This window comes from Cetorhinus maximus, unplaced genomic scaffold (genome assembly GCF_964194155.1).
Source record: "Cetorhinus maximus unplaced genomic scaffold, sCetMax3.hap1.1 HAP1_SCAFFOLD_1255, whole genome shotgun sequence".
Taxonomy (NCBI): domain Eukaryota; kingdom Metazoa; phylum Chordata; class Chondrichthyes; order Lamniformes; family Cetorhinidae; genus Cetorhinus; species Cetorhinus maximus.
This window is the reverse complement of record NW_027597197.1, coordinates 4238-30497: the sequence shown is the minus strand read 5'-3', so window position 1 is coordinate 30497 and position 26260 is coordinate 4238. Positions and strand designations below refer to the sequence as shown.

Genomic DNA, 26260 nt, shown 5'->3' with positions numbered 1-26260 from the left:
ATCGGAGTGATACAGTGAGGGGTGTGAGGTATATCAGTGTTACAGTGAGTGGTGCGTGGTATATCAGTGTTACAGTGTGGGGTGTGGGATATATCAGAGTGTTACAGTGAGGGGTGTGGGATATATCAGTGTATTACAGTGAGGGGTGTGGGGAATATCAGAGTGTTACAGTGAGGGGTGTGGGGTATATCAGAGTGTTACAGTGAGAGGTGTGGGGTATATCAGAGTGTTACAGTGAGGGGTGTGGTGTATATCAGAGTGTTACAGTGAGGTGTGTGGGATATATCAGTGTTACAGTGAGGGGTGTGGTGTTTATCAGAGTGTTACAGTGAGGGGTGTGGGGTATATCAGAGTGTTACATTGAGGGATGTGGGGTACATCAGATTGTTGCAGTGAGGGTTGTGGGGTATATCAGAGTGTTACAGTGAGGTGTAGTGTATATCAGAGTGTTACAGTGAGGGGTGTGGAGTATATCAGAGTGTTACAGTGAGGTGTGGTGTATATCAGAGTGTTTCAGTGAGGTGTGTGGGGTATATCAGAGTGTTACAGTGAGGTGTGTGGGATATATCAGTGTTACAGTGAGGGGTGTGGTGTTTATCAGAGTGTTACAGTGAGGGGTGTGGGTTATATCAGAGTGTTACTGTGAGGGGTGTGGGTTATATCAGTGTGTTACAGTGAGGGGTGTGGGATATATCACAGTGTTACAGTGAGGGGTGTGGGGTATATCAGAGTGTTACTGTGAAGGGTGTGGGATATATCAGAGTGTTACAGTGAGGGGTGTCGAGTCTATCAGTGTGTTACATTGAGGGGTGTGGGGTATATCAGAGTGTTACAGTGAGGGGTGTGGGGTATATCAGAGCGTTACAGGGAGGGGTGTGGGGTATATCAGAGTGTTACAGTGAGGGGTGTGAGATATATCAGAGTGTTACAGTGAGGGTTGTCGGGTATATCAGAGTGTTACAGTGAGGTTTGTGGGGTATATCAGAGTGTTACAATGAGGGGTGTGGATCATATCAGAGTATTACAGTGACGGGTGTGGGGTATATCAGAGTGTTACAGTGAGGGGTGTGGGGTATATCAGAGTGTTACAGTGAGGGGTGAGGGGTATATCAGTATCACAGTGAGGGGTATGGGGTATATCAGAGTGTTACAGTGAGGGGGGTGGGATATATCAGAGTGTTATGGTGAGGGTTGTGGGGTATATCAGAGTGTTACAGTGAGGGGTGTGTGGTATATCAGAGTGTTACAGTGAGGGGTGTGAGATATATCAGAGTGTTACAGTGAGGGGTGAGGGGTATATTAGAGTGTTACAGTGAGGGGTGTGGGGTATATCAGAGTGTTACAGTGAGGGGTGTGGGGTATATCAGAGTGTTACAGTGAGGGGTGTGGGGTATATCAGTATCACAGTGAGGGGTGTGGGGTATATCAGAGTGTTACAGTGAGGGGTGTGGGATATATCAGAGTGTTACAGTGTGGGGTGTGGGGTATATCTGAGTGTTACAGTGAGGGGTGTGGAGTATATCAGAGTGTTACAGTGAGGGAAATGGGGTATATCAGAGTGTCACTGTGAGGGGTGTGGTGTATATCAGTTTGATACAGTAAGGGGTGTGGGGTATATCAGAGTGTTACAGTGAGTGGTGTGGGTTATATCAGAGTGTTACAGTAAGGGGTATGGGGTATATCAGAGTGGTACAGTGAGGGGTGTGGGGTATATCAGAGTGTTACAGTGAGGGGAGTGGGGCATATCAGAGTGTTACAGTGAGGGGTGTGGGGTATATCAGTGTTACAGTGAGTGGTGTGGGGTATATCAGAGTGTTACAGTGTGGGGTGTGGGTTATTTCAGAGTGTTACAGTGAGGTGTGAGGGATAGATCAGAGTGTTACAGTGATGGGTCTGGGATATATCGGAGTGATACAGTGAGGGGTGTGAGGTATATCAGTGTTACAGTGAGTGGTGCGTGGTATATCAGTGTTACAGTGTGGGGTGTGGGATATATCAGAGTGTTACAGTGAGGGGTGTGGGATATATCAGTGTATTACAGTGAGGGGTGTGGGGAATATCAGAGTGTTACAGTGAGGGGTGTGGGGTATATCAGAGTGTTACAGTGAGAGGTGTGGGGTATATCAGAGTGTTACAGTGAGGGGTGTGGTGTATATCAGAGTGTTACAGTGAGGTGTGTGGGATATATCAGTGTTACAGTGAGGGGTGTGGTGTTTATCAGAGTGTTACAGTGAGGGGTGTGGGGTATATCAGAGTGTTACATTGAGGGATGTGGGGTACATCAGATTGTTGCAGTGAGGGTTGTGGGGTATATCAGAGTGTTACAGTGAGGTGTAGTGTATATCAGAGTGTTACAGTGAGGGGTGTGGAGTATATCAGAGTGTTACAGTGAGGTGTGGTGTATATCAGAGTGTTTCAGTGAGGTGTGTGGGGTATATCAGAGTGTTACAGTGAGGTGTGTGGGATATATCAGTTTTACAGTGAGGGGTGTGGTGTATATCAGAGTGTTACCGTGAGGGGTGTGGGGTATATCATAGTGTTACTGTGAGGGGTGTGGGTTATATCAGTGTGTTACAGTGAGGGGTGTGGGGTATATCAGGGTGTTACAGTGAGGGGTGTGGGGTATATGAGAGTTTTACAGTGAAGGGTGTGGGATATATCAGAGTGTTACAGTGAGGGGTGTGGGGTATATCAGAGTGTTACAGTGAGGGGTGTGGGGTATATCAGAGTGTTACAGTGAGGGGTGTGGTGTATATCACAGTGTTACAGTGAGGGGTGTGGGGTATATCAGTGTTACAGTGAGGGGTGTGGGGTATATCAGAGTGTTACAGTGAGGTTTGTGGGGTATATCAGAGTGTTACAATGAGGGGTGTGGATCATATCAGAGTATTACAGTGAGTGGTGTGGGGTATATCAGATTGTTACAGCGAGGAGTGTGGGGTATATCAGAGTGTTACAGTGAGGGGTGTGGGGTATATCAGTATCACAGTGAGGGGTGTGGGGTATATCACAGTGTTACAGTGAGGGATGTGTGGCATATCAGAGTGTTTCACTGAGGGGTGTGGGATATATCAGAGTGTTACAGTGAGGGGTGTGGTATATATCAGAGTGTTACAGTGAGGGGTGTGGGGTATATCAGAGTGTTACAGTGAGGGGTGTGGGGTAATTAGAGTGTTACAGTGAGGGGTGTGGGATATATCAGAGTGTTACAGTGAGGGGTGTGGGGTATATCAGATTGTTACAGTGAGGGGTGTGGGGAATATCAGTGTTAGAGTGAGGGGTGTGGGGTGTATCAGAGTTTTACAGTAGGGGGTGTGGGGTATATCAGAGTGTTACAGTGAGGGATGTGGGGTTTATCAGAGTTTGACATTGAGGGTTGTGGGGTATATCAGAGTGTTACAGTGAGGGGTGTAGGGTATATCAGAGTGTTACAGTAAGGGGTGTGGGGTATATCAGTATCACAATGAGGGATGTGGGGTATATCAGAATGTTACAGTGAGGGGTGTGGGATATATCAGAGTGTTACAGTGAGGGGTGTGGGGTATATCAGAGTGTAACAGTGAGGGGTGTGGGGTATATCAGATTGTTACAGTGAGATGTGTGGGAAACATCAGAGTATTACAGAGTGGGGTGTGGGGTATATCAGAGTGTTACAGAGTGGGGTGTGGGGTATATCAGAGTGTTACAGTGAGGGGGGTGGGGTATGTCAGATTGTTACAGTGAGGGGTGTGGGGTCTATCAGAGTGTTACAGTGAGGTGTGGTGTATATCAGAGTGTTACAGTGAGGGGTGTGGGGTATATCACAGTGTTACAGTGAGGTGTGTGGGGTATATCAGTGTTACAGTGAGGGTAGTGGAATATATCAGACTGTGACAGTGAGGGGTTTGGGATATATCAGTGTTACAGTGAGGGGTGTGGGGTATATCAGAGTCTTACAGTGAGGGTTGTGGGGTATATCACAGTGTTACAGTGAGGGGTGTGGGGTACATCAGAGTGTTACACTGAGGGGTGTGGGGTATATCAGAGCGATACAGTGAGGGGTGTGGGGTATGTCAGAGTGTTACAGTGAGCGGTGTGGGGTATATCAGAGTGTTACAGTGAGGGGTGTGGGGTATATCAGTGTGTTACAGTGAGGGGTGTGTGGTATATCAGAGTGTTACAGTGAGGGGTGTGGTATATATCAGAGTCTTACAGTGAGGGGTGTGGGGTATATCAGAGTGTTACAGTGAGGGGTGTGGGGTATATCAGAGTGTTACAGTGAGGGGTTTGGGGTATATCAGAATGTTACAGTGAGTGGTGTGTGTATATCAGAGTGTACAGTGAGGGGTGTGGGGTATATCAGAGTGTTACAGTGAGGGGTGTGGGGTATATCAGTGTGTTACAGTGAGGGGTTTGGGGTATATCAGAATGTTACAGTGAGGGCTGTGTGTATATCAGAGTGTACAGTGAGGGGTGTGGGGTATATCAGAGTGTTACAGTGAGGGGTGTGGGGTATATCAGATTGTTACAATGAGGGGTGTGGGGTATATCAGAGTGTTACAGTGAGGTGTGGTGTATATAAGAGTGTTACAGTGAGGGGTGTGGATTATATCAGAGTGTTACAGTGAGGTGTGGTGTATATCAGTGTGTTACAGTGAGGGGTGTGGGGTATATCAGAGTGTTACAGTGAGGGGTGTGAGTTATATCAGAGTTTTACAGTGAGGGGTGTGGGTTATATCAGAGTGTTACAGTGAGGATGTGGGATATATCAGAGTTTTACAGTGAGGGTTGTGGGGTATTTCATAGTGTTACTGTGAGGGTTGTGGGGTATATCAGAGTGTTACAGTGAGGGATGTGTGGCATATCAGAGTGTTTCACTGAGGGGTGTGGGATATATCAGAGTGTTACAATGAGGGGTGTGGTATATATCAGAGTGTTACAGTGAGGGGTGTGGGGTATATCAGAGTGTTACAGTGAGGGGTGCCGGGTGTATCAGAGTGATACAGTGAGGGGTGTGGGGTATATCAGAGTGTTACAGTGAGGGGTGTGGGGTAATTAGAGTGTTACAGTGAGGGGTGTGGGATATATCAGAGTGTTACAGTGAGGGGTGTGGGGTATATCAGATTGTTACAGTGAGGGGTGTGGGGAATATCAGTGTTACAGTAAGGGTAGTGGGATATATCAGAGTGTTACAGTGAGGGGTGTGGGGTGTATGAGAGTTTTATAGTAGGTGGTGTGGGGTATATCAGAGTGTTACAGTGAGGGATGTGGGGTTTATCAGAGTTTGACAGTGAGGGTTGTGGGGTATATCAGAGTGTTACAGTGAGGGGTGGGGTATATCAGAGTGTTACACTGAGGGGTGTGGGATATATCAGAGTGTTACAGTGAGGGGTGTGGTATATATCAGAGTGTTACAGTGAGGGGTGTGGTATATATCAGAGTGTTACAGTGAGGGGTGTGGGGTATATCAGAGTGTTACAGTGAGGGGTGTGGGGTATATCAGTGTGTTACAGTGAGGGGTGTGGGGTATATCAGAGTGTTACAGTGAGGGGTGTGGTATATATCAGAGTGTTACAGTGAGGGGTGTGGGGTATATCAGAGTGTTACAGTGAGGGGTGTGGGGTATATCAGAGTGTTACAGTGAGGGGTGTGGGCTATATCAGAATGTTACAGTGAGGGGTGTGGGGTATATCAGAGTGTTACAGTGAGGTGTGGTGTATATCAGAGTGTTACAGTGAGGGGTGTGGAGTATATCAGAGTGTTACAGTGAGGTGTGGTGTATATCAGAGTGTTACAGTGAGGGGTGTGTGATACATCAGAGTGTTAAAGTGAGTGGTGTGGGGTATATCAGAGTGTTACAGTGAGGGGTGTGGGATATATCAGAGTGTTACAGTGAGGGTTGTGGGGTATATCAGAGTGTTACAGTGAATGTGTGGGGTATATCAGAGTGTTACAGTGACGGGTGTTAGGTATATCAGAGTGTTACAGTGAGGGGTGTGGGGTATATCAGAGTGTTACCGTGAGGGGTGTGGGGTATATCAGAGTGTTACAGTGAGGGGTGTGGGGTATATCACAGTGTTACTGTGAGGGGTGTGGGGTATATCAGTGTTACAGTGAGGTTAGTGGAATATATCAGACTGTTACAGTGAGGGGTTTGGGATATATCAGAGTGTTACAGTGAGGGGTGTAGGGTATATCAGAGTGTTACAGTGAGGGGTGTGGGGTATATCAGTATCACAGTGAGGGATGTGGGGTATATCAGAATGTTACAGTGAGGGGTGTGGGATATATCAGACTGTTACAGTGAGGGTTGTGGGGTATATCAGATTGTAACAGTGAGGGGTGTGGGGTATATCAGATTGTTACAGTGAGATGTGTGGGAAATATCAGAGTGTTACAGAGTGGGGTGTGGGGTATATCAGAGTGTTACAGAGTGGGGTCTGGGGTATATCAGAGTGTTACAGTGAGGGGGGTGGGGTATGTCAGATTGTTACAGTGAGGGGTGTGGGGTCTATCAGAGTGTTACAGTGAGGTGTGGTGTATATCAGAGTGTTACAGTGAGGGGTGTGGGGTATATCACAGTGTTACAGTGAGGTGTGTGGGGTATATCAGTGTTACAGTGAGGGTAGTGGAATATATCAGACTGTGACAGTGAGGGGTTTGGGATATATCAGTGTTACAGTGAGGGGTGTGGGGTATATCAGAGTCTTACAGTGAGGGGTGTGGGGTATATCACAGTGTTACAGTGAGGGGTGTGGGGTACATCAGAGTGTTACACTGAGGGGTGTGGGGTATATCAGAGCGATACAGTGAGGGGTGTGGGGTATGTCAGAGTGTTACAGTGAGCGGTGTGGGGTATATCAGAGTGTTACAGTGAGGGGTGTGGGGTATATCAGTGTGTTACAGTGAGGGGTGTGTGGTATATCAGAGTGTTACAGTGAGGGCTGTGGTATATATCAGAGTCTTACAGTGAGGGGTGTGGGGTATATCAGAGTGTTACAGTGAGGGGTGTGGGGTATATCAGAGTGTTACAGTGAGGGGTTTGGGGTATATCAGAATGTTACAATGAGTGGTGTGTGTATATCAGAGTGTACAGTGAGGGGTGTGGGGTATATCAGAGTGTTACAGTGAGGGGTGTGGGGTATATCAGAGTGTTACAGTGAGGGGTTTGGGGTATATCAGAATGTTACAGTGAGGGGTGTGTGTATATCAGAGTGTACAGTGAGGGGTGTGGGGTATATCAGAGTGTTACAGTGAGGGGTGTGGGGTATATCAGATTGTTACAATGAGGGGTGTGGGGTATATCAGAGTGTTACAGTGAGGTGTGGTGTATATAAGAGTGTTACAGTGAGGGGTGTGGATTATATCAGAGTGTTACAGTGAGGTGTGGTGTATATCAGTGTGTTACAGTGAGGGGTGTGTGATACATCAGAGTGTTACAGTGAGTGGTATGGGGTATATCAGATTGTTACAGTGAGGGGTGTGGGATATATCAGAGCGTTACAGTGAGGGCTGTTGGGTATATCAGAGTGTTACAGTGAGGGGTGTGGGGTATATCAGAGTGTTACAGTGAGGGGTGTGAGGTATATCAGAGTGTTACAGTGAGGGGTGTGGGGTTTATCAGAGTGTTACAGTGAGGGGTGTGGGGTATATCAGAGTGTTACAGTGAGGGGTGTGGGGTATATCACAGTGTTACAGTGAGGGGTGTGGGGTATATCAGTGTTACAGTGAGGGTAGTGGATTATATCAGACAGTTACAGTGAGGGGTTTGGGATATATCAGAGTGTTACAGTGAGGGGTGTGGGGTGTATCAGAGTGTTACAGTGAGGGAAGTGGTGTATATCAGAGTGTTACAGTGAGGGGTGTGGGGTATATCAGAGTCTTACAGTGAGGGGTGTGGGGTATATCAGAGTGTTACAGTGAGGGGTGTGGGCTATATCAGAGTGTTACACTGAGGGGTGTGGGATATATCAGAGAGTTACAGTGAGGGCTGTGGGGTATGTCAGAGTGTTACAGTGAGGGGTGTGGGGTATATCAGAATGTTACAGTAAGGGGTGTGTGATATATCAGAATGTTACAGTGAGGGTAGTTGGGCATATCAGAGTGTTACAGCGATGGGTGTGGGGAATATCAGAATGTTACAGTGAGTGTTGCGGGGTATATCAGAGTGTTACAGTGAGGGGTGTGGAGCATATCAGATTATTACAGTGAGGGGTGTGGGGTATATCAGAGTGTTACAGTGAGGGGTGTGGGGTATAAAAGAGTGTTACAGTGAGGGGTGTGGGGTATATCAGTATCACAGTGAGGGGTGTGGGGTATATCAGAGTGTTACAGTGAGGGGTGTGAGGCATATCAGAGTGTTACAGTGAGGGTTGTGGGATATATCAGAGTGTTACAGTGAGGCGTGTGGGGTATATCAGAGTGTTACAGTGTGGGGTGTGGGGTGTGGGGTATATCAGAGTGTTACAGTGAGGGGTGTGAGGTATATCAGAGTGTTACAGTGAGGGGTGTGGGGTATATCACAGTGTTACAGTGAGGATGTGGGTTATATCAGAGTGTTACAGTGAGGGAAATGGGGTATATCAGAGTGTTACTGTGAGGGGTGTGGTGTTTATCAGTTTGATACAGCAAGGGGTGTGGGGTATATCAGAGTGTTACAGTGAGGGGTGTGGGTTATATCAGAGTGTTACCGTAAGGGGTATGGGGTATATCAGAGTGTTACAGTGAGGGGTGTGGGATTTATCAGAGTGTTACAGTGAGGGGAGTGGGGCATATCAGAGTGTTACAGGGAGGGGTGTGGGGTATATCAGTGTTACAGTGAGTGGTGTGGGGTATATCAGAGTGTTACAGTGCGGGGTGTGGGTTATTTCAGAGTGTTACAGTGTGGGGTGTGGGGTATACCAGAGTGTTACAGTGAGAGGTGTGGGGTATATCAGAGTGTTACAGTGAGGGGTGTGGTGTATATCAGAGTGTTACAGTGAGGTGTGTGGGATATATCAGTGTTACAGTGAGGGGTGTGGTGTTTATCAGAGTGTTACAGTGAGGGGTGTGGGTTATATCAGAGTGTTACTGTGAGGGGTGTGGGTTATATCAGTGTGTTACAGTGAGGGGTGTGGGATATATCACAGTGTTACAGTGAGGGGTGTGGGGTATATCAGAGTGTTACTGTGAAGGGTGTGGGATATATCAGAGTGTTACAGTGAGGGGTGTCGAGTCTATCAGTGTGTTACATTGAGGGGTGTGGGGTATATCAGAGTGTTACAGTGAGGGGTGTGGGGTATATCAGAGCGTTACAGGGAGGGGTGTGGGGTATATCAGAGTGTTACAGTGAGGGGTGTGAGATATATCAGAGTGTTACAGTGAGGGTTGTCGGGTATATCAGAGTGTTACAGTGAGGTTTGTGGGGTATATCAGAGTGTTACAATGAGGGGTGTGGATCATATCAGAGTATTACAGTGACGGGTGTGGGGTATATCAGAGTGTTACAGTGAGGGGTGTGGGGTATATCAGAGTGTTACAGTGAGGGGTGAGGGGTATATCAGTATCACAGTGAGGGGTATGGGGTATATCAGAGTGTTACAGTGAGGGGGGTGAGATATATCAGAGTGTTATGGTGAGGGTTGTGGGGTATATCAGAGTGTTACAGTGAGGGGTGTGTGGTATATCAGAGTGTTACAGTGAGGGGTGTGAGATATATCAGAGTGTTACAATGAGGGATGTGTGGTATATCAGAGTTTCACTGAGGGGTGTGGGATATATCAGAGTGTTACAGTGAGGGGTGTGGTATATATCAGAGTGTTACAGTGAGGGGTGTGGGGTATATCAGAGTGTTACAGTGAGAGGTGCCGGGTATATCAGAGTGTTACAGTGAGGGGTGTGGGGTATATCAGAGTGTTACAGTGAGGGGTGTGGGGTAATTAGAGTGTTACAGAGAGAGGTGTGGGGTATATCAGAGTGTTACAGTGAGGGGTGTGGGGTAATTAGAGTGTTACAGTGAGGGGTGTGTGATATATCAGAGTGTTACAGTGAGGGGTGTGGGGTATATCAGAGTGTTACAGTGAGGGGTGTGGGATACATCAGAGTGTTACAGTGAGGGTTGTGGGGTATATCAGAGTGTTACAGTGAGGGGTGTGGTGTGTATCAGAGTGTTACAGTGACGGGTGTGGGGTATATCAGTGTTACAGTGACGGTAGTGGAATATATCAGCTCGTTACAGTGAGGGGTTTGGGATATATCAGAGTGTTACAGTGACGGAAGTAGTGTATATCAGAGTGTAACAGTGAGGGGTGTGGGGTATATCAGAGTGTTACCCTGAGAGGTGTGGGATATATCAGAGTGTTACAGTGAGGGTAGTGGGGCATATCAGAGTGTTACCGCGATGGGCGTGGGGAATATCAGAATGTTACAGTGAGGGTTGCGGGGTATATCAGAGTGTTACAGTGAGGGGTGTGGAGCATATCAGATTATTACAGTGAGGGGTGTGGGGTATAAAAGAGTGTTACAGTGAGGGGTGTGGGGTATATCCGTGTCACAGTGAGGGGTGTGGGGTATATCAGAGTGTTACAGTGAGGGGTGTGAGGTATATCAGAGTGTTACAGTGAGGGGTGTGGGATATATCAGATTGTTACAGTGAGGGGTGTGGGGTATATCAGAGTGTTACAGTGAGGGGTGTGGGGTATATCAGAGTGTTACAGTGAGGGGTGTGAGGTATATCAGAGTGTTACAGTGAGGGGTGTGGGGTATATCAGAGTGTTACAGTGAGGATGTGGGATATATCAGAGTGTTACAGTGAGGGTTGTGGGGTATTTCATAGTGTTACAGTGAGTGTTGTGGGGTATATCAGGGTGTTACAGCGAGGGGTGTGGGCTATATCACAGTGTTACAGTGAGGGGTGTGGGGTATATCAGTGTTACAGTGAGGGTAGTGGAATATATCAGACCGATACAGTGAGGGGTTTGGGATATATCAGAGTGTTACTGTGAGGGGTGTGGTGTATATCAGTTTGATACAGTAAGGGGTGTGGGGTATATCAGAGTGTTACAGTGAGGGGTGTGGGTTATATCAGAGTGTTACAGTAAGGGGTATGGGGTATATCAGAGTGTTACAGTGAGGGGTGTGGGGTATATCAGAGTGTTACAGTGAGGGGAGTGGGGCATATCAGAGTGTTACAGTGAGGGGTGTTGGGTATATCAGTGTTACAGTGAGTGGTGTGGGGTATATCAGAGTGTTACAGTGCGGGGTGTGGGTTATTTCACAGTGTTACAGTGAGGTGTGAGGGATAGATCAGAGTGTTACAGTGATGGGTGTGGGATATATCAGAGTGATACAGTGAGGGGTGTGGGGTATATCAGTGTTACAGTGAGTGGTGCGGGGTATATCAGTGTTACATTGTGGGGTGTGGGATATATCAGAGTGTTACAGTGAGGGGTGTGGGATATATCAGTGTGTTACAGTGAGGGGTGTGGGGAATATCAGAGTGTTACAGTGAGGGGTGTGGGGTATATCAGAGTGTTACAGTGAGAGGTGTGGGGTATATCAGAGTGTTACAGTGAGGGGTGTGGTGTATATGAGAGTGTTACAGTGAGGTGTGTGGGATATATCAGTGTTACAGTGAGGGGTCTGGTGTTTATCAGTGTGTTACAGTGAGGGGTGTGGGTTATATCAGAGTGTTACTGTGAGGGGTGTGGGTTATATCAGTGTGTTACAGTGAGGGGTGTGGGGTATATCAGGGTGTTACAGTGAGGGATGTGGGGTCTATCAGAGTGTTACAGTGAAGGGTGTGGGATATATCAGAGTGTTACAGTGAGGGGTGTCGAGTCTATCAGTGTGTTACAGTGAGGGGTGTGGGGTATATCAGAGTGTTACAGTGAGGGGTGTGGGGTATGTCAGACTGTTACAGTGAGGGGTGTGGGGTATATCAGAGTGTTACAGTAAGGGGTGTGTGATATATCAGAGTGTTACAGTGAGGGTAGTGGGGCATATCAGAGTGTTACAGCGATGGGTGTGGGGAATATCAGAATGTTACAGTGAGGGTTGTGGGGTATATCAGAGTGTTACAGTGAGGGGTGTGGGGTATATCAGAGTGTTACAGTGAGGGAAGTGGGGTATATCAGAGTGTTACAGTGAGGGTTGTAGGGCATATCAGAGTCTTACAGTGAGGGGTGTGGGCTATATCAGAGTGTTACAGTGAGGGGTGTGGGGTATATCAGAGTGTTACACTGAGGGGTCTGGGATATATCAGAGTGTTACAGTGAGGGGTGTGGGGTATGTCAGAGTGTTACAGTGAGGGGTGTGGGGTATATCAGAGTGTTACAGTAAGGGGTGTGTGATATATCAGAATGTTACAGTGAGGGTAGTGGGGCATATCAGAGTGTTACAGCGATGGGTGTGGGGAATATCAGAATGTTACAGTGAGGGTTGCGGGGTATATCAGAGTGTTACAGTGAGGGGTGTGGAGCATATCAGATTATTACAGTGAGGTGTGCGGGGTATATCAGAGTGTTACAGTGAGGGGTGTGGGGTATAAAAGAGTGTTACAGTGAGGGGTGTGGGGTATATCAGTGTCACAGTGAGGGGTGTCGGGTATATCAGAGTGTTTCAGTGAGGGGTGTGAGGTATATCAGAGTGTTACAGTGAGGGGTGTGGGACATATCAGAGTGTTACAGTGAGGCGTGTGGGGTATATCAGAGTGTTACAGTGAGGGGTGTGGGGTATATCAGAGTGTTACAGTGAGGGGTGTGAGGTATATCAGAGTTTTACAGTGAGGGGTGTGGGGTATATCAGAGTGTTACAGTGAGGATGTGGGATATATCAGAGTTTTACAGGGAGGGGTGTGGGGTATTTCATAGTGTTACAGTGAGGGGTGTGGGGTATATCAGAGTGTTACAGTGAGGGATGTGGGGTATATCAGAGTGTTTCACTGAGGGGTGTGGGATATATCAGATTGTTACAGTGAGGGGCGTGGTATATATCAGAGTGTTACAGTGAGGGGTGTGGGGTATATCAGTGTGTTACAGTGAGGGGTGCCGGGTATATCAGAGTGTTACAGTGAGGGGTGTGGGGTATATCAGAGTGTTACAGTGAGGGGTGTGGGGTAATTAGAGTGTTACAGAGAGAGGTGTGGGGTATATCAGAGTGTTACAGTGAGGGGTGTGGGGTAATTAGAGTGTTACAGTGAGGGGTGTGGGATATATCAGAGTGTTACAGTGAGGGGTGTGGGGTATATCAGATTGTTACAGTGAGGGGTGTGGGGTATATCAGTGTTACAGTAAGGGTTGTGGGATATATCAGAGTGTTACAGTGAGGGGTGTGGGTTATATCAGAGTGTTACAGTGAGGGGTGTGGGATACATCAGAGTGTTACAGTGAGGGTTGTGGGGTATATCAGAGTGTTACAGTGAGGGGTGTGGTGTGTATCAGAGTGTTACAGTGACGGGTGTGGGGTATATCAGTGTTACAGTGACGGTAGTGGAATATATCAGCTTGTTACAGTGAGGGGTTTGGGATATATCAGAGTGTTACAGTGACGGAAGTAGTGTATATCAGAGTGTAACAGTGAGGGGTGTGGGGTATATCAGAGTGTTACCCTGAGAGGTGTGGGATATATCAGAGTGTTACAGTGAGGGTAGTGGGGCATATCAGAGTGTTACCGCGATGGGCGTGGGGAATATCAGAATGTTACAGTGAGGGTTGCGGGGTATATCAGAGTGTTACAGTGAGGGGTGTGGAGCATATCAGATTATTACAGTGAGGGGTGTGGGGTATAAAAGAGTGTTACAGTGAGGGGTGTGGGGTATATCCGTGTCACAGTGAGGGGTGTGGGGTATATCAGAGTGTTACAGTGAGGGGTGTGAGGTATATCAGAGTGTTACAGTGAGGGGTGTGGGATATATCAGATTGTTACAGTGAGGGGTGTGGGGTATATCAGAGTGTTACAGTGAGGGGTGTGGGGTATATCAGAGTGTTACAGTGAGGGGTGTGAGGTATATCAGAGTGTTACAGTGAGGGGTGTGGGGTATATCAGAGTGTTACAGTGAGGATGTGGGATATATCAGAGTGTTACAGTGAGGGTTGTGGGGTATTTCATAGTGTTACAGTGAGTGTTGTGGGGTATATCAGGGTGTTACAGCGAGGGGTGTGGGCTATATCACAGTGTTACAGTGAGGGGTGTGGGGTATATCAGTGTTACAGTGAGGGTAGTGGAATATATCAGACCGATACAGTGAGGGGTTTGGGATATATCAGAGTGTTACTGTGAGGGGTGTGGTGTATATCAGTTTGATACAGTAAGGGGTGTGGGGTATATCAGAGTGTTACAGTGAGGGGTGTGGGTTATATCAGAGTGTTACAGTAAGGGGTATGGGGTATATCAGAGTGTTACAGTGAGGGGTGTGGGGTATATCAGAGTGTTACAGTGAGGGGAGTGGGGCATATCAGAGTGTTACAGTGAGGGGTGTTGGGTATATCAGTGTTACAGTGAGTGGTGTGGGGTATATCAGAGTGTTACAGTGCGGGGTGTGGGTTATTTCAGAGTGTTACAGTGAGGTGTGAGGGATAGATCAGAGTGTTACAGTGATGGGTGTGGGATATATCAGAGTGATACAGTGAGGGGTGTGGGGTATATCAGTGTTACAGTGAGTGGTGCGGGGTATATCAGTGTTACATTGTGGGGTGTGGGATATATCAGAGTGTTACAGTGAGGGGTGTGGGATATATCAGTGTGTTACAGTGAGGGGTGTGGGGAATATCAGAGTGTTACAGTGAGGGGTGTGGGGTATATCAGAGTGTTACAGTGAGAGGTGTGGGGTATATCAGAGTGTTACAGTGAGGGGTGTGGTGTATATCAGAGTGTTACAGTGAGGTGTGTGGGATATATCAGTGTTACAGTGAGGGGTGTGGTGTTTATCAGTGTGTTACAGTGAGGGGTGTGGGTTATATCAGAGTGTTACTGTGAGGGGTGTGGGTTATATCAGTGTGTTACAGTGAGGGGTGTGGGGTATATCAGGGTGTTACAGTGAGGGATGTGGGGTCTATCAGAGTGTTACAGTGAAGGGTGTGGGATATATCAGAGTGTTACAGTGAGGGGTGTCGAGTCTATCAGTGTGTTACAGTGAGGGGTGTGGGGTATATCAGAGTGTTACAGTGAGGGGTGTGGGGTATGTCAGACTGTTACAGTGAGGGGTGTGGGGTATATCAGAGTGTTACAGTAAGGGGTGTGTGATATATCAGAGTGTTACAGTGAGGGTAGTGGGGCATATCAGAGTGTTACAGCGATGGGTGTGGGGAATATCAGAATGTTACAGTGAGGGTTGTGGGGTATATCAGAGTGTTACAGTGAGGGGTGTGGGGTATATCAGAGTGTTACAGTGAGGGAAGTGGGGTATATCAGAGTGTTACAGTGAGGGTTGTAGGGCATATCAGAGTCTTACAGTGAGGGGTGTGGGCTATATCAGAGTGTTACAGTGAGGGGTGTGGGGTATATCAGAGTGTTACACTGAGGGGTCTGGGATATATCAGAGTGTTACAGTGAGGGGTGTGGGGTATGTCAGAGTGTTACAGTGAGGGGTGTGGGGTATATCAGAGTGTTACAGTAAGGGGTGTGTGATATATCAGAATGTTACAGTGAGGGTAGTGGGGCATATCAGAGTGTTACAGCGATGGGTGTGGGGAATATCAGAATGTTACAGTGAGGGTTGCGGGGTATATCAGAGTGTTACAGTGAGGGGTGTGGAGCATATCAGATTATTACAGTGAGGTGTGCGGGGTATATCAGAGTGTTACAGTGAGGGGTGTGGGGTATAAAAGAGTGTTACAGTGAGGGGTGTGGGGTATATCAGTGTCACAGTGAGGGGTGTCGGGTATATCAGAGTGTTTCAGTGAGGGGTGTGAGGTATATCAGAGTGTTACAGTGAGGGGTGTGGGACATATCAGAGTGTTACAGTGAGGCGTGTGGGGTATATCAGAGTGTTACAGTGAGGGGTGTGGGGTATAAAAGAGTGTTACAGTGAGGGGTGTGGGGTATATCAGTATCACAGTGAGGGGTGTGGGGTATATCAGAGTGTTACAGTGAGGGGTGTGGGGTATATCAGAGTGTTACAGTAGGGGGTGTGGGGTATATCAGACTGTTACAGTGAGGGGTGTGGGGTATATCAGAGTTTGACAGTGAGGGTTGTGGGGTATATCAGAGTGTTACAGTGAGGGGTGGGGTATATCAGAGTGTTACACAGAGGGGTGTGGGATATATCAGAGTGTTACAGTGAGGGGTGTGGTATATATCAGAGTGTTACAGTGAGGGGTGTGGGGTATATCAGAGTGTTACAGTGAGGGGTGTGAGGTATATCAGAGTGTTACAGTGAGGGTTGTGGGATTTATCAGAGTGTTACAGTGAGGCGTGTGGGGTATATCAGAGTGTTACAGTGTGGGGTGTGGGGTGTGGGGTATATCAGAGTGTTACAGCGAGGGGTGTGAGGTATATCAGAGTGTTTCAGTGAGGGGTGTGGGGTATATCACAGTGTTACAGTGAGGATGTGGGATATATCAGAGTGTTACAGTGAGAGGTGTGGGTTATATCAGAGTGTTACAGTGTGGGGTGTGGGGTATATCAGAGTGTTACAGTGAGGGGTGTGGGGTATACCAGAATGTTACTGTGAGGGGTGTGGTGTATATCAGTTTGATACAGTAAGGGGTGTGGGGTATATCAGAGTGTTACAGTAAGGGGTGTGGGGTATATCAGTGTGTTACAGTGTGGGGTGTGGGATATATCAGTGTTACAGTGAGGGGTGTGGGGTATATCAGAGTGTTACAGTGAGGGGTGTGGGGTATATCAGAGTGTTACAGTGAGGGGTGTGGGATATATCAGTGTTACAGTGAGGGGTGTGGGGTATATCAGAGTGTTACAGTGAGGGGTGTGGGATATATCAGTGTTACAGTGAGGGGTGTGGGGTGTATCAGAGTGTTACAGTGAGGGGTGTGGGGTATATCAGAGTGTTACAGTGAGGGGTGTGGGGTATATCAGAGTGTTACAGTGAGGGGTGTGGGGTATATCAGAGTGTTACAGTGAGGGGTGTGGGGTATATCAGAGTGTTACAGTGAGGGGTGTGGGGTATATCAGAGTGTTACAGTGAGGGGTGTGGGTTATATCAGAGTGTCGCAGTGAGGGGTGTGGGGTACAGTGTAAAATCTGTCCCTCACCTTCCATTGCATCTTGGCGTACTTTTTCCTGAATTGTTCACTGAAGGATTCGTGAATGTTCTTGTCCAAGGCCGTGTCGCCAACGATCCTGCGGGTCAAAGGCCGAAGGTCAGAGTACGACTCGCAGCCTGGACCGGAGCCGGGTGTCTGAGCGATGGACGTTGGGGCAGGAAGGGCTCCACTTGCCCCCCACCCCTGCTTCCCCTGACTGGGAGAGGCGCTGCTCAAACATCAGCCAGCCTCCCTGCCCCATTGGAGTCAGCGTCGGTGGGGGTCAAGACTGACGCCCCCCCCATCCCACTCCACAAGTGTGGTCACTCTTGTCATGTTAGAAGCGCAGCAGCCAAATCACGCACAGCAAGATCCCACCAGCAGCCAACGTGATCAGGACCCAGTCCATTTGTTTTACTTTCATGATTGTCCGTCGCTGGATAAACTTTAGCCCCAGCAGACGGGGCAGAACACCCCACCCTCCCCTCTCCACCACCCCCCACCGGCTGCCCTTCGGCCAATACTGGCCGTGGGATCTTTAGCGTCCGCCTGAGAGGGCAGAGGGAGGCCTGGGGTTTTAATGTCTCAGCCCGCGTGATGGCAGCTCCGACAGTGCGGTGCTCCCTCAGCGCTGACCCTCCGACAGTGCGGCGCTCCCTCAGCGCTGACCCTCCGACAGTGCGGCGCTCCCTCAGCGCTGACCCTCCGACAGTGCGGCGCTCCCTCAGCGCTGACCCTCCGACAGTGCGACGCTCCCTCTACGCTGACCCTCCGACAGTGTGGCGCTCCCTCAGCGCTGACCCTCCGACAGTGCAACACTTCCTCAGCACTGACCCTCTGACAGTGCGGCGCTCCCTCAGCGCTGACCCTCCGACAGTGCGGCACTCCCTCAGCACTGACCCTCCGACAGTGCGGCGCTCCCTCAGCACTGCCCCTCCGACAGTGCGGCGCTCCCTCAGCACCGACCCTCCGACAGTGCGGCGCTCCCTCGGCACTGACCCTCCGACAGTGCGGCGCTCCCTCAGCACTGACCCTCCGACAGTGCGGCGCTCCCTCAGCACTGACCCTCCGACTGTGCGGCACTCCCTCAGCACCGACCCTCCGACAGTGCAGCGCTCCCTCAGCACTGACCCTCCGACAGTGCGGCGCTCCCTCAGCACTGACCCTCCGACAGTGCAGCGCTCCCTCAGCACTGACCCTCCGACAGTGCGGCGCTCCCTCAGCACTGACCCTCCGACTGTGCGGCACTCCCTCAGCACCGACCCTCCGACAGTGCAGCGCTCCCTCAGCACTGACCCTCCGACAGTGCGGCGCTCCCTCAGCACTGACCCTCCGACAGTGCGGCGCTCCCTCAGCACTGACCCTCCGACAGTGCGGCGCTCCCTCAGCACTGACCCTCTGACTGTGTCGCGCTCGCTAATCCTGTCCCCGGGGATGTATCACGTTGCAGGGCATGAGTCTCTGGACCGGGGACTCAGACCCACGATCTTCTCTATCTGAGGCGAGGGTGAGCATGAGTGTGCGGGGGCAAAAGGCAGTGGAGCACGTGCATGTTTCTGCACTTACCAGGGGTGTTTTAGTGCCTCCTCACAGGTGTACCTCTTGTCGGTCTCCCTCACCAACAGATGCCGGATGAAGTCTTTTGCTGGGGACCGAACGGAACACATATTGAGATATGGTCTGGTCAACGTTCACACCTCAGGGCATCGTTCTCCCTTGCAGTGTGACCTCCACTACCTAGAGGGGGTGCCGTTATTTTCTTCCCCACTGGGACACGTACCCTCTTAACTTGACCGTCCCCTCGGGGCCACTGCCCTTCACAAGGGGCATCTCAAGGCTGGGGAGGGGCAAGTAAACTCGTCATTGTAGTTTGCGTTGGAAAGGGGGAAACGTTCCTGGCGCCTCACCCTCACCCCCCCCCCCACCCCACCCCACCCCAAGCGAGGTCCCGGTTTCTGCCCGCCTCGCGGCGTTCGGCTGCGTCGGGCATCACTGGAAGAGGGGGGGCAGGGGAGAGTTCTCCCTGATCGGAGTGCCCCCCACCCCCCCCGGGGTGGGGTGGGGCAGGCGGGTTGAAGAAGGGGGAATCAGTCAGAGCACCGTAACCCCGTTCCCTTGGCCACGCCTGGGGATCGGGATCGGCCGCGTGCCTCCCACAGTCGAATAGCACACACATCGTTCCCCCCTCCAATACTTGGGGTGGAGGGAGGAAAGGCCTTTGGGGAGTCCCCCCCACCACTACCCACATCCGCCCCCCCCCCACCCCAACTTCCCACCTCGCACCCCACCCACCCCACCCTCCGGCACCTGAAACCCTCGAGGGGTACCCTACCTGACTCGGAGATGTCGTCCCAGTACGGGGAGTCGAACTCGAACTCAGCCTTCAGGATCTGCTTGAAGAGCTCCGAGTCATTCTCATGGTAGAACGGTGGGTAACCGCACAACCTGGACACAGGGTCGGGGAGAAGGAATGAAAGATGGAGAGTTTACCAGACACCTTTCTCCACCCCAGGACATCCGAAAGAGCCTCACGGCCGATGGGAGTGCTTTTCTTTCTGAAATGTGGTCACAGTCGTTATATATGGGACACGTTACCCACCCTTCCGCCTAGCAATGCCCCTCAGCACTGACCCTCCGACAGTGTGGCGCTCCCTCAGCACTGACCCTCCCACAGTGCGGTGCTCCCTCACCGCTGACCCTCCGACAGTGCGGCGCTCCCTCAGCGCTGACCCTCCGACAGTGCGGCGCTCCCTCAGCACTGACCCTCCGACAGTGCGGCGCTCCCTCAGCACTGACCCTCCGACAGTGCGGCGCTCCCTCAGCACTGACCCTCCGACAGTGCGGCCCTCCCTCACCGCTGACCCTCCGACAGTGCGGCGCTCCCTCAGCGCTGACCCTCCGACAGTGCGGCGCTCCCTCAGCACTGACCCTCCGACAGTGCGGCGCTCCCTCAGCACTGACCCTCCGACAGTGCGGCCCTCCCTCAGCGCTGACCCTCCGACAGTGCGGCGCTCCCTCGGCGCTGACCCTTCGACAGTGCGGCGCTCCCTCAGCACTGACCCTCCCACAGTTCGACAAGAGGACAGTTCCACCTCCCGGTCCCAGTTCCCGATCGCCCAGGTACTCACAGGATGTATGATATGATTCCGATTGACCAGCAGTCCACAGATTTTCCATACAGTTTCTGTTCCAGGACCTCAGGAGCTGACGGGGTAAAGATACGGTCCAAATGAGAGAAACTTCTAGAAAACTTGCAGAACAGCTTCCGTCACAACTGGTTTTGGTGAATGTCTTTCTCTGTATCCCTCCCTCCCTAGGCCTGGAACTTGCTGCAACACCTACAATGCACAAAGCCCAGGAAAGTTTCCAATTCTGGCCTCTTGAGCACTCACCGATTTCCTTGGCTCCACCATCCATGCCTTCAACTGCCAGGGGCCTAATCCCACTGCCCCGCTCTCTCCCCATAGCCCTGTATCAATCCCCAAACTAATCCCACTGCCCCGCTCTCTCCCCGTAGCCCTGTATCAATCCCCAAACTAATCCCACTGCCCCACTCTCTCCCCATAGCCCAGTATCAATCCCCAAACTAATCCCACTGCCCCACTCTCTCCCCATAGCCCTGTATCAATCCCCAAACTAATCCCACTGTCCCGCTCTCTCCCCATAGCCCTGTATCAATCCCCAAACTAATCCCACTGCCCCGCTCTCTCCCCATAGCCCTGTATCAATCCCCAAACTAATCCCACTGCCCCGCTCTCTCCCCATAGCCCTGTATCAATCCCAAACTAATCCCACTGCCCCGCTCTCTCCCCATAGCCCTGTATCAATCCCCAAACTAATCCCACTGCCCCGCTCTCTCCCCATAGCCCTGTATCAATCCCAAACTAATCCCACTGCCCCGCTCTCTCCCCATAGCCCTGTATCAATCCCCAAACTAATCCCACTGCCCCGCTCTCTCCCCATAGCCCTGTATCAATCCCCAAACTAATCCCACTGTCCCGCTCTCTCCCCATAGTCCTGTATCAATCCCCAAACTAATCCCACTGTCCCGCTCTCTCCCCATAGCCCTGTATCAATCCCAAACTAATCCCACTGCCCCGCTCTCTCCCCATAGCCCTGTATCAATCCCCAAACTAATCCCACTGCCCCGCTCTCTCCCCATAGCCCTGTATCAATCCCAAACTAATCCCACTGCCCCGCTCTCTCCCCATAGCCCTGTATCAATCCCAAACTAATCCCACTGCCCCGCTCTCTCCCCATAGCCCTGTATCAATCCCAAACTAATCCCACTGCCCCACTCTCTCCCCATAGCCCTGTATCAATCCCCAAACTAATCCCACTGCCCCGCTCTCTCCCCATAGCCCTGTATCAATCCCAAACTAATCCCACTGTCCCGCTCTCTCCCCATAGCCCTGTATCAATCCCCAAACTAATCCCACTGCCCCGCTCTCTCCCCATAGCCCTGTATCAATCCCAAACTAATCCCACTGCCCCACTCTCTCCCCATAGCCCTGTATCAATCCCCAAACTAATCCCACTGCCGTCAGAATGAGGGGTCTCCCATTGAAGACGGAGACGAGGAGAAATTTCTTCTCTCAGAGGGTGGTCAGTCTGCGGAATTCTCTCCCCCCCCAGAGAGCAGTGGGGGTCGGGTCACTGAATATATTCAAGGCCGAGTGAGACAGATTTCTGGTCGACGAGGGGAGTCGAGGGTTATGGCGGGGGTGGGGAGACGGACAGGAAAGTGGAGTTGAGACCACAATCGGATCAGCCATACAAACATATGGAGCAAGAGGAGGCCATTCAGCCCCTCAAGCCTGCTCCACCACTCAATAGGATCATGGCTGCTCTATTTGTGTTCCCATCTGCCCCCAACCACCTTTAATTCCCCTCCTCACAAGAATCTCCGTCTTAAAACTAATCCAGTTTGTGTGACCTCCTCCTGCAAGAAGCAAGAGGAGGCCACTCAGCCCCTTGAACCTGCTACCCCCATTCAATAAGATCATGGCCGATCTGATTGTAATCTCGACCCCACATTCCCGCCCACCCCCGATAACCTTTCACCCCCCCCTTGTTAATCAAGAATCCATCCACCTCGGCCTTAAAAATATTCAAAGGCTCTGCTCCCACCGCCTTTGGAGGGAGAGAGTTCCACAAACTCTCGACCCTCGGAGAGAAAACATTTCTCCTCGTCTCCGTCTTCAATGGGCGACCCCCTTATGTTTAAACGGTGACCCCCTCGTTCTAGATTCTCCCACAAGAGGAAACGTCCTCTCCACATCCACCCTGTCCAAGACCCCTCAGGATCCTAAAGGTTTCAATCAAGTCGCCTCTCACTCTTCTAAACTCCAGCGGATACAAGCCTAACCTGTCCAACCTTCCCTCATGAGACAACCCGCCCATTCCTGGTCTTAGTCCGGTAAACCTTCTCTGAACGGCTTCCAATGCATTGACATCCTCCCTTTAGGAGACCAGTGTAGATAAATAAAGGCTGAGTGGCCTCTTCCTGATCCTATTTTGTATTCTTGGATACAACATTACAGGAAGGAGAGGGTTGGATTAAGAGAGGCTGTTGCCAAGACTGGTGAATCTCATAGGTGAGATAGCAGAGGGGCTATAATAGGGCCTCTCCTCCTCGTTCTGAGGGGGTGGGGAGGGGAGGGGGAAATTTTAATTGAGGTTTATAAAACGATGAGTGCCCCAGCTATTCGTAGTATAGGTCGATGATTTGGATGAGGGAGCCAAAGGTGATATTTCCAAGTTTGCCGATGACACGAAATTTGGCGGGAATGCGAGCGGTGGGGAGGGTGTTAATTGAAGCCTTAGACAGAGGTTGAGTGATAACATGGCAGACACAGCCTAACGTGGGTAAGTGTGAAGTTATCCACTTTGGTAGGAAAAGCAGAAAGACAGAGTGTTATTTAAAGGGCGATAGATTGGGAAATGTTGATGTACAAAGGGACCTGGGTGTCCGATCACTGAAAGCAAGCAGGCAGCTAAGAAGGCAAATGGTATGTTGGCCTTCATGGCGAGAGGACTTGGGTACAGGAGCAAGGATGTCTTACTGCAGCTGGACAGGGGCCTTGGTGAGACCACACCTGGAGTATTGTGTGCAGTTTTGGTCCCCTTACCTAAGAAAGGATGTACTTGCCACAGAGGGAGTGCAGGGAAGGTTCACCAGACTGATCCCTGGGATGGCAGGATTGTCGTATGAGGAGAGATTGGGCCAACTAGGCCCTGTATCCCCTGGAGTTTAGGAGAGAGGGGATCTCACTGAAACGTATAAAATTCTGACAGGGATGGGCAGACTTGGATGCAGGGATGATGTCTCCTCTGGGCTGGGAGGGTCTAGAACAAGGGGTCACCATCTCAGGATGTGGGGTGGACCATTTAGGACTGAGATGAGGAGAAACTTGTTCACTCAGAGGGTGGTGAACCTGTGGAATTCTCTACCACAGGAGGCCAAGTCGCTGAATATAGTTAAGAAGGGAATAGGTAGACTTCTAGATTCTAAAGGCATCAAGGGGTACGGGGAGAGAGCAGGAGTACGGCGTTGAGATAGAGGATCGTCCATGATCATGTTGAATGGCGGAGCAGGCTCGAGGGGCCGAATGGCCTACTTTCCCACGATGAGGGCCCCGGGTCGAGTGGATAGGGAGGCCCCATTTCCCTGTGCAGCGAGGTCAATCGCCGGCGGGATAGATTTAAAGCAACTGGTGGAAGGTCCAAGGGGAGTGGTGAAGAGTAACGCTTTCCACCCAGAGGGCGGTCAGGGTCTGGAAGACCAATGGCTGAAAGGGTGGCAGAGGTAGAAACCCTTGCCGTATGTTTAAAAACACACGTACACTCAGGTGTACACTGGCCTGTAACCCGCTGCAGTTCGGCCTCCGATGGGCAGCCGGTAACCATGGCAACCCAGCACGGCCTGCGCTCGCAAAACGGGCCTGTGGGCCTGGTTAAACCTGTGTGGAAGGGGCGGCGAGGAAATGTCGGTGTTTCCCTGCCCCGTACGTGGTCAAAAAGTGAGATTTCGTTTTATTTTCTCCTGGGACGGGCAGTTTTGTGGACGGGCCTGAGAGAGAGAGAGAGAGAGAGGGCGGCGGGGTCCTTTTCTTGGCCTCCAAAGGCCAACGGGGCCTGAAACTCCCAAAGGGCCTCAAAAGCCCGGAGCAAGGAAGGGTTAAGTGAAGAATGGCGCCACAGGGGATCGCAGAATCTCAACAGGGAAGGTGGACACCATCGATTCTGTGCTGGCTCTCTACCGAGTCCTATTGTGCTGCCCCTTAGCCTTGCACGTTCTATCTTTTTTTCTTAAGATAGCGGGGGATTTTGGCCACCTTTCGCATCGAATGGGAAGACTTTGACTCAGCGGCGCAAGCGTGAGGAGGACAGCCCTTATACCCACGTAACCAGGTGTCCCACAGGACGTCGACAACAGCCTCCCTGTTTCTTCAATCTTGGACAGTCCGAAGTCGCTGATCATGATTTTCGAGTCGTCGAAGGGCGACGCGTACAGGAGATTCTCCGGCTGAGGAGCAACGGGCGATCGTTAAATCAATCGCTCCCCTCAACGGCCACCCCCCACCCCCACCACCCACCACCCGTTTCCCCACATTCCCCACTCCGTCAGCCGCTCCGCTCAGAGAGGCGCTAGGGTAGGACCCCTGAACCCCTCAGAGTCGCGGCTCTCAAACGCCAGCCCTCCTTCTGGCCGTTCAGCTTTTCTCTTCATGTGGGGGTCGCTGGCCGGGCCCAGCATTTGTCGCCCCCATCCCTAATTGCCCCCCTTGAGAAGGTGGGGGGTGAGCCACCTCCTTGAGCCGCTGCAGGCCCCGTGTGGTGTAGGTACACCCACCGTGCTGTTAGGGAGGGAGTTCCAGGGCTTTGTCCGTGTGGTGTAGGTACACCCACTGCGCTGTTAGGGAGGGAGTTCCAGGATTTTGACCCAGCGACAGTGAAGGAACGGCCGATATATTTCCAAGTCGGGATGGTGTGTGTGGGGCTCGGAGGGGGAACTTGCAGGTGGTGGTGTTCCCCATGTGTCTGCTGTCCTTGTCCTTCTAGGTGGTAGAGGTGGTGGGTTTGGGCGGCGCTGTCGAAGGAGCCTTGGCGAGTTGCTGCAGTGCATCTTGTAGATGGTACATACACTGCTGCCCCTGTGCGTCGATGGTGGTGGAGGGAGTGAATGTTTGTGGATGGGGTGCCAATCGAGCAGGGGGGGCTGCTTTGTCCTGGACGGTGTCGAGCTTCTCGAGTGTTGTGGGAGCTGCACTCATCCAGGCAAATGGGGAGTATCCCATCACACTCCTGACTTGTGCCTTGTAGATGGTGGACAGGCTTTGGGGGAGTCAGGAGGTGAGTTACTCTCCGCAGGATTCCCAGCCTCTGACCTGCTCTTGTAACCACAGTATTTATCTAGCTGGGTCCAGTTCAGTTTCTGGTCCATGGTAACCCCCAGGATGTTCACAGTGGGGGATTCAGTGATGGTAATGCCCATTGAACGTCAAGGGGGCGATGGTTCGATTCTCTCTTGTCGGAGATGGGGGAGGTATCGCCCTCAACAGGAGAAAGCCCAGAACATTCCCTCCCCGCTAAGCTCAAAAGCAAAGGCTGTCAGACACCCCCTGCCCCCACCGACCAGCCGCAGACCCCTCGCGCCACCCCGCAGTGCCTACCTTTAGGTCCCTGTGGACGATGCCCAGCTGGTGAAGATAGTTGACTGCGTCTAGGATCTGCTGGATGAGTTTGCTAGCATCTCTTTCTGTGTAAAAACCGCGCTCAATGATGCGGTCAAACAACTCACCGCCCGACACCCTGTGGACAAGGGGCAGCCCTAAGAGTGTGCACTCGCATTGAGCAGTATAACTTCAGACTGGCCCGCTCCACCCCTGTCTCTCTCTCTCCCTCTCTTTCTCTCTCTCTTTTTGCCCCCGCACCAACTCTCTGTCTCCCTTCCTCCCACCTCCTCTGTCTCCATCTCTATATCTTTCTCCATATTTGTCTCATCTTCTATTTCTCTCTCTCCCTCTCTCTGTCCCGTGAACCCATCATCTCTCCTCTCTCACTCACTGACTCACACAGTCCGGCAACACCCCCATTTT

At 51.0% G+C, this 26260-nt stretch overlaps 1 protein-coding gene across 1 annotated transcript in view; it reads right to left on the bottom strand.

Moving 5' to 3' along the window:
- Nucleotides 1-24642, bottom strand: part of LOC144675981 (calcium/calmodulin-dependent protein kinase type 1-like) — a 67646-nt gene extending 43004 nt beyond the window's left edge. The window contains exons 1-5 of the mRNA XM_078536498.1: nucleotides 24561-24642; nucleotides 20288-20363; nucleotides 19492-19604; nucleotides 18726-18804; nucleotides 17169-17256 (exon numbers count right to left, since the gene is read on the bottom strand). Coding sequence (XP_078392624.1) covers nucleotides 17169-17256; nucleotides 18726-18804; nucleotides 19492-19604; nucleotides 20288-20363; nucleotides 24561-24642 — 438 coding nt within the window. The remainder of the gene's footprint in view (nucleotides 1-17168; nucleotides 17257-18725; nucleotides 18805-19491; nucleotides 19605-20287; nucleotides 20364-24560) is intronic.
- Between the last annotated feature and the right edge of the window lie 1618 nt (nucleotides 24643-26260).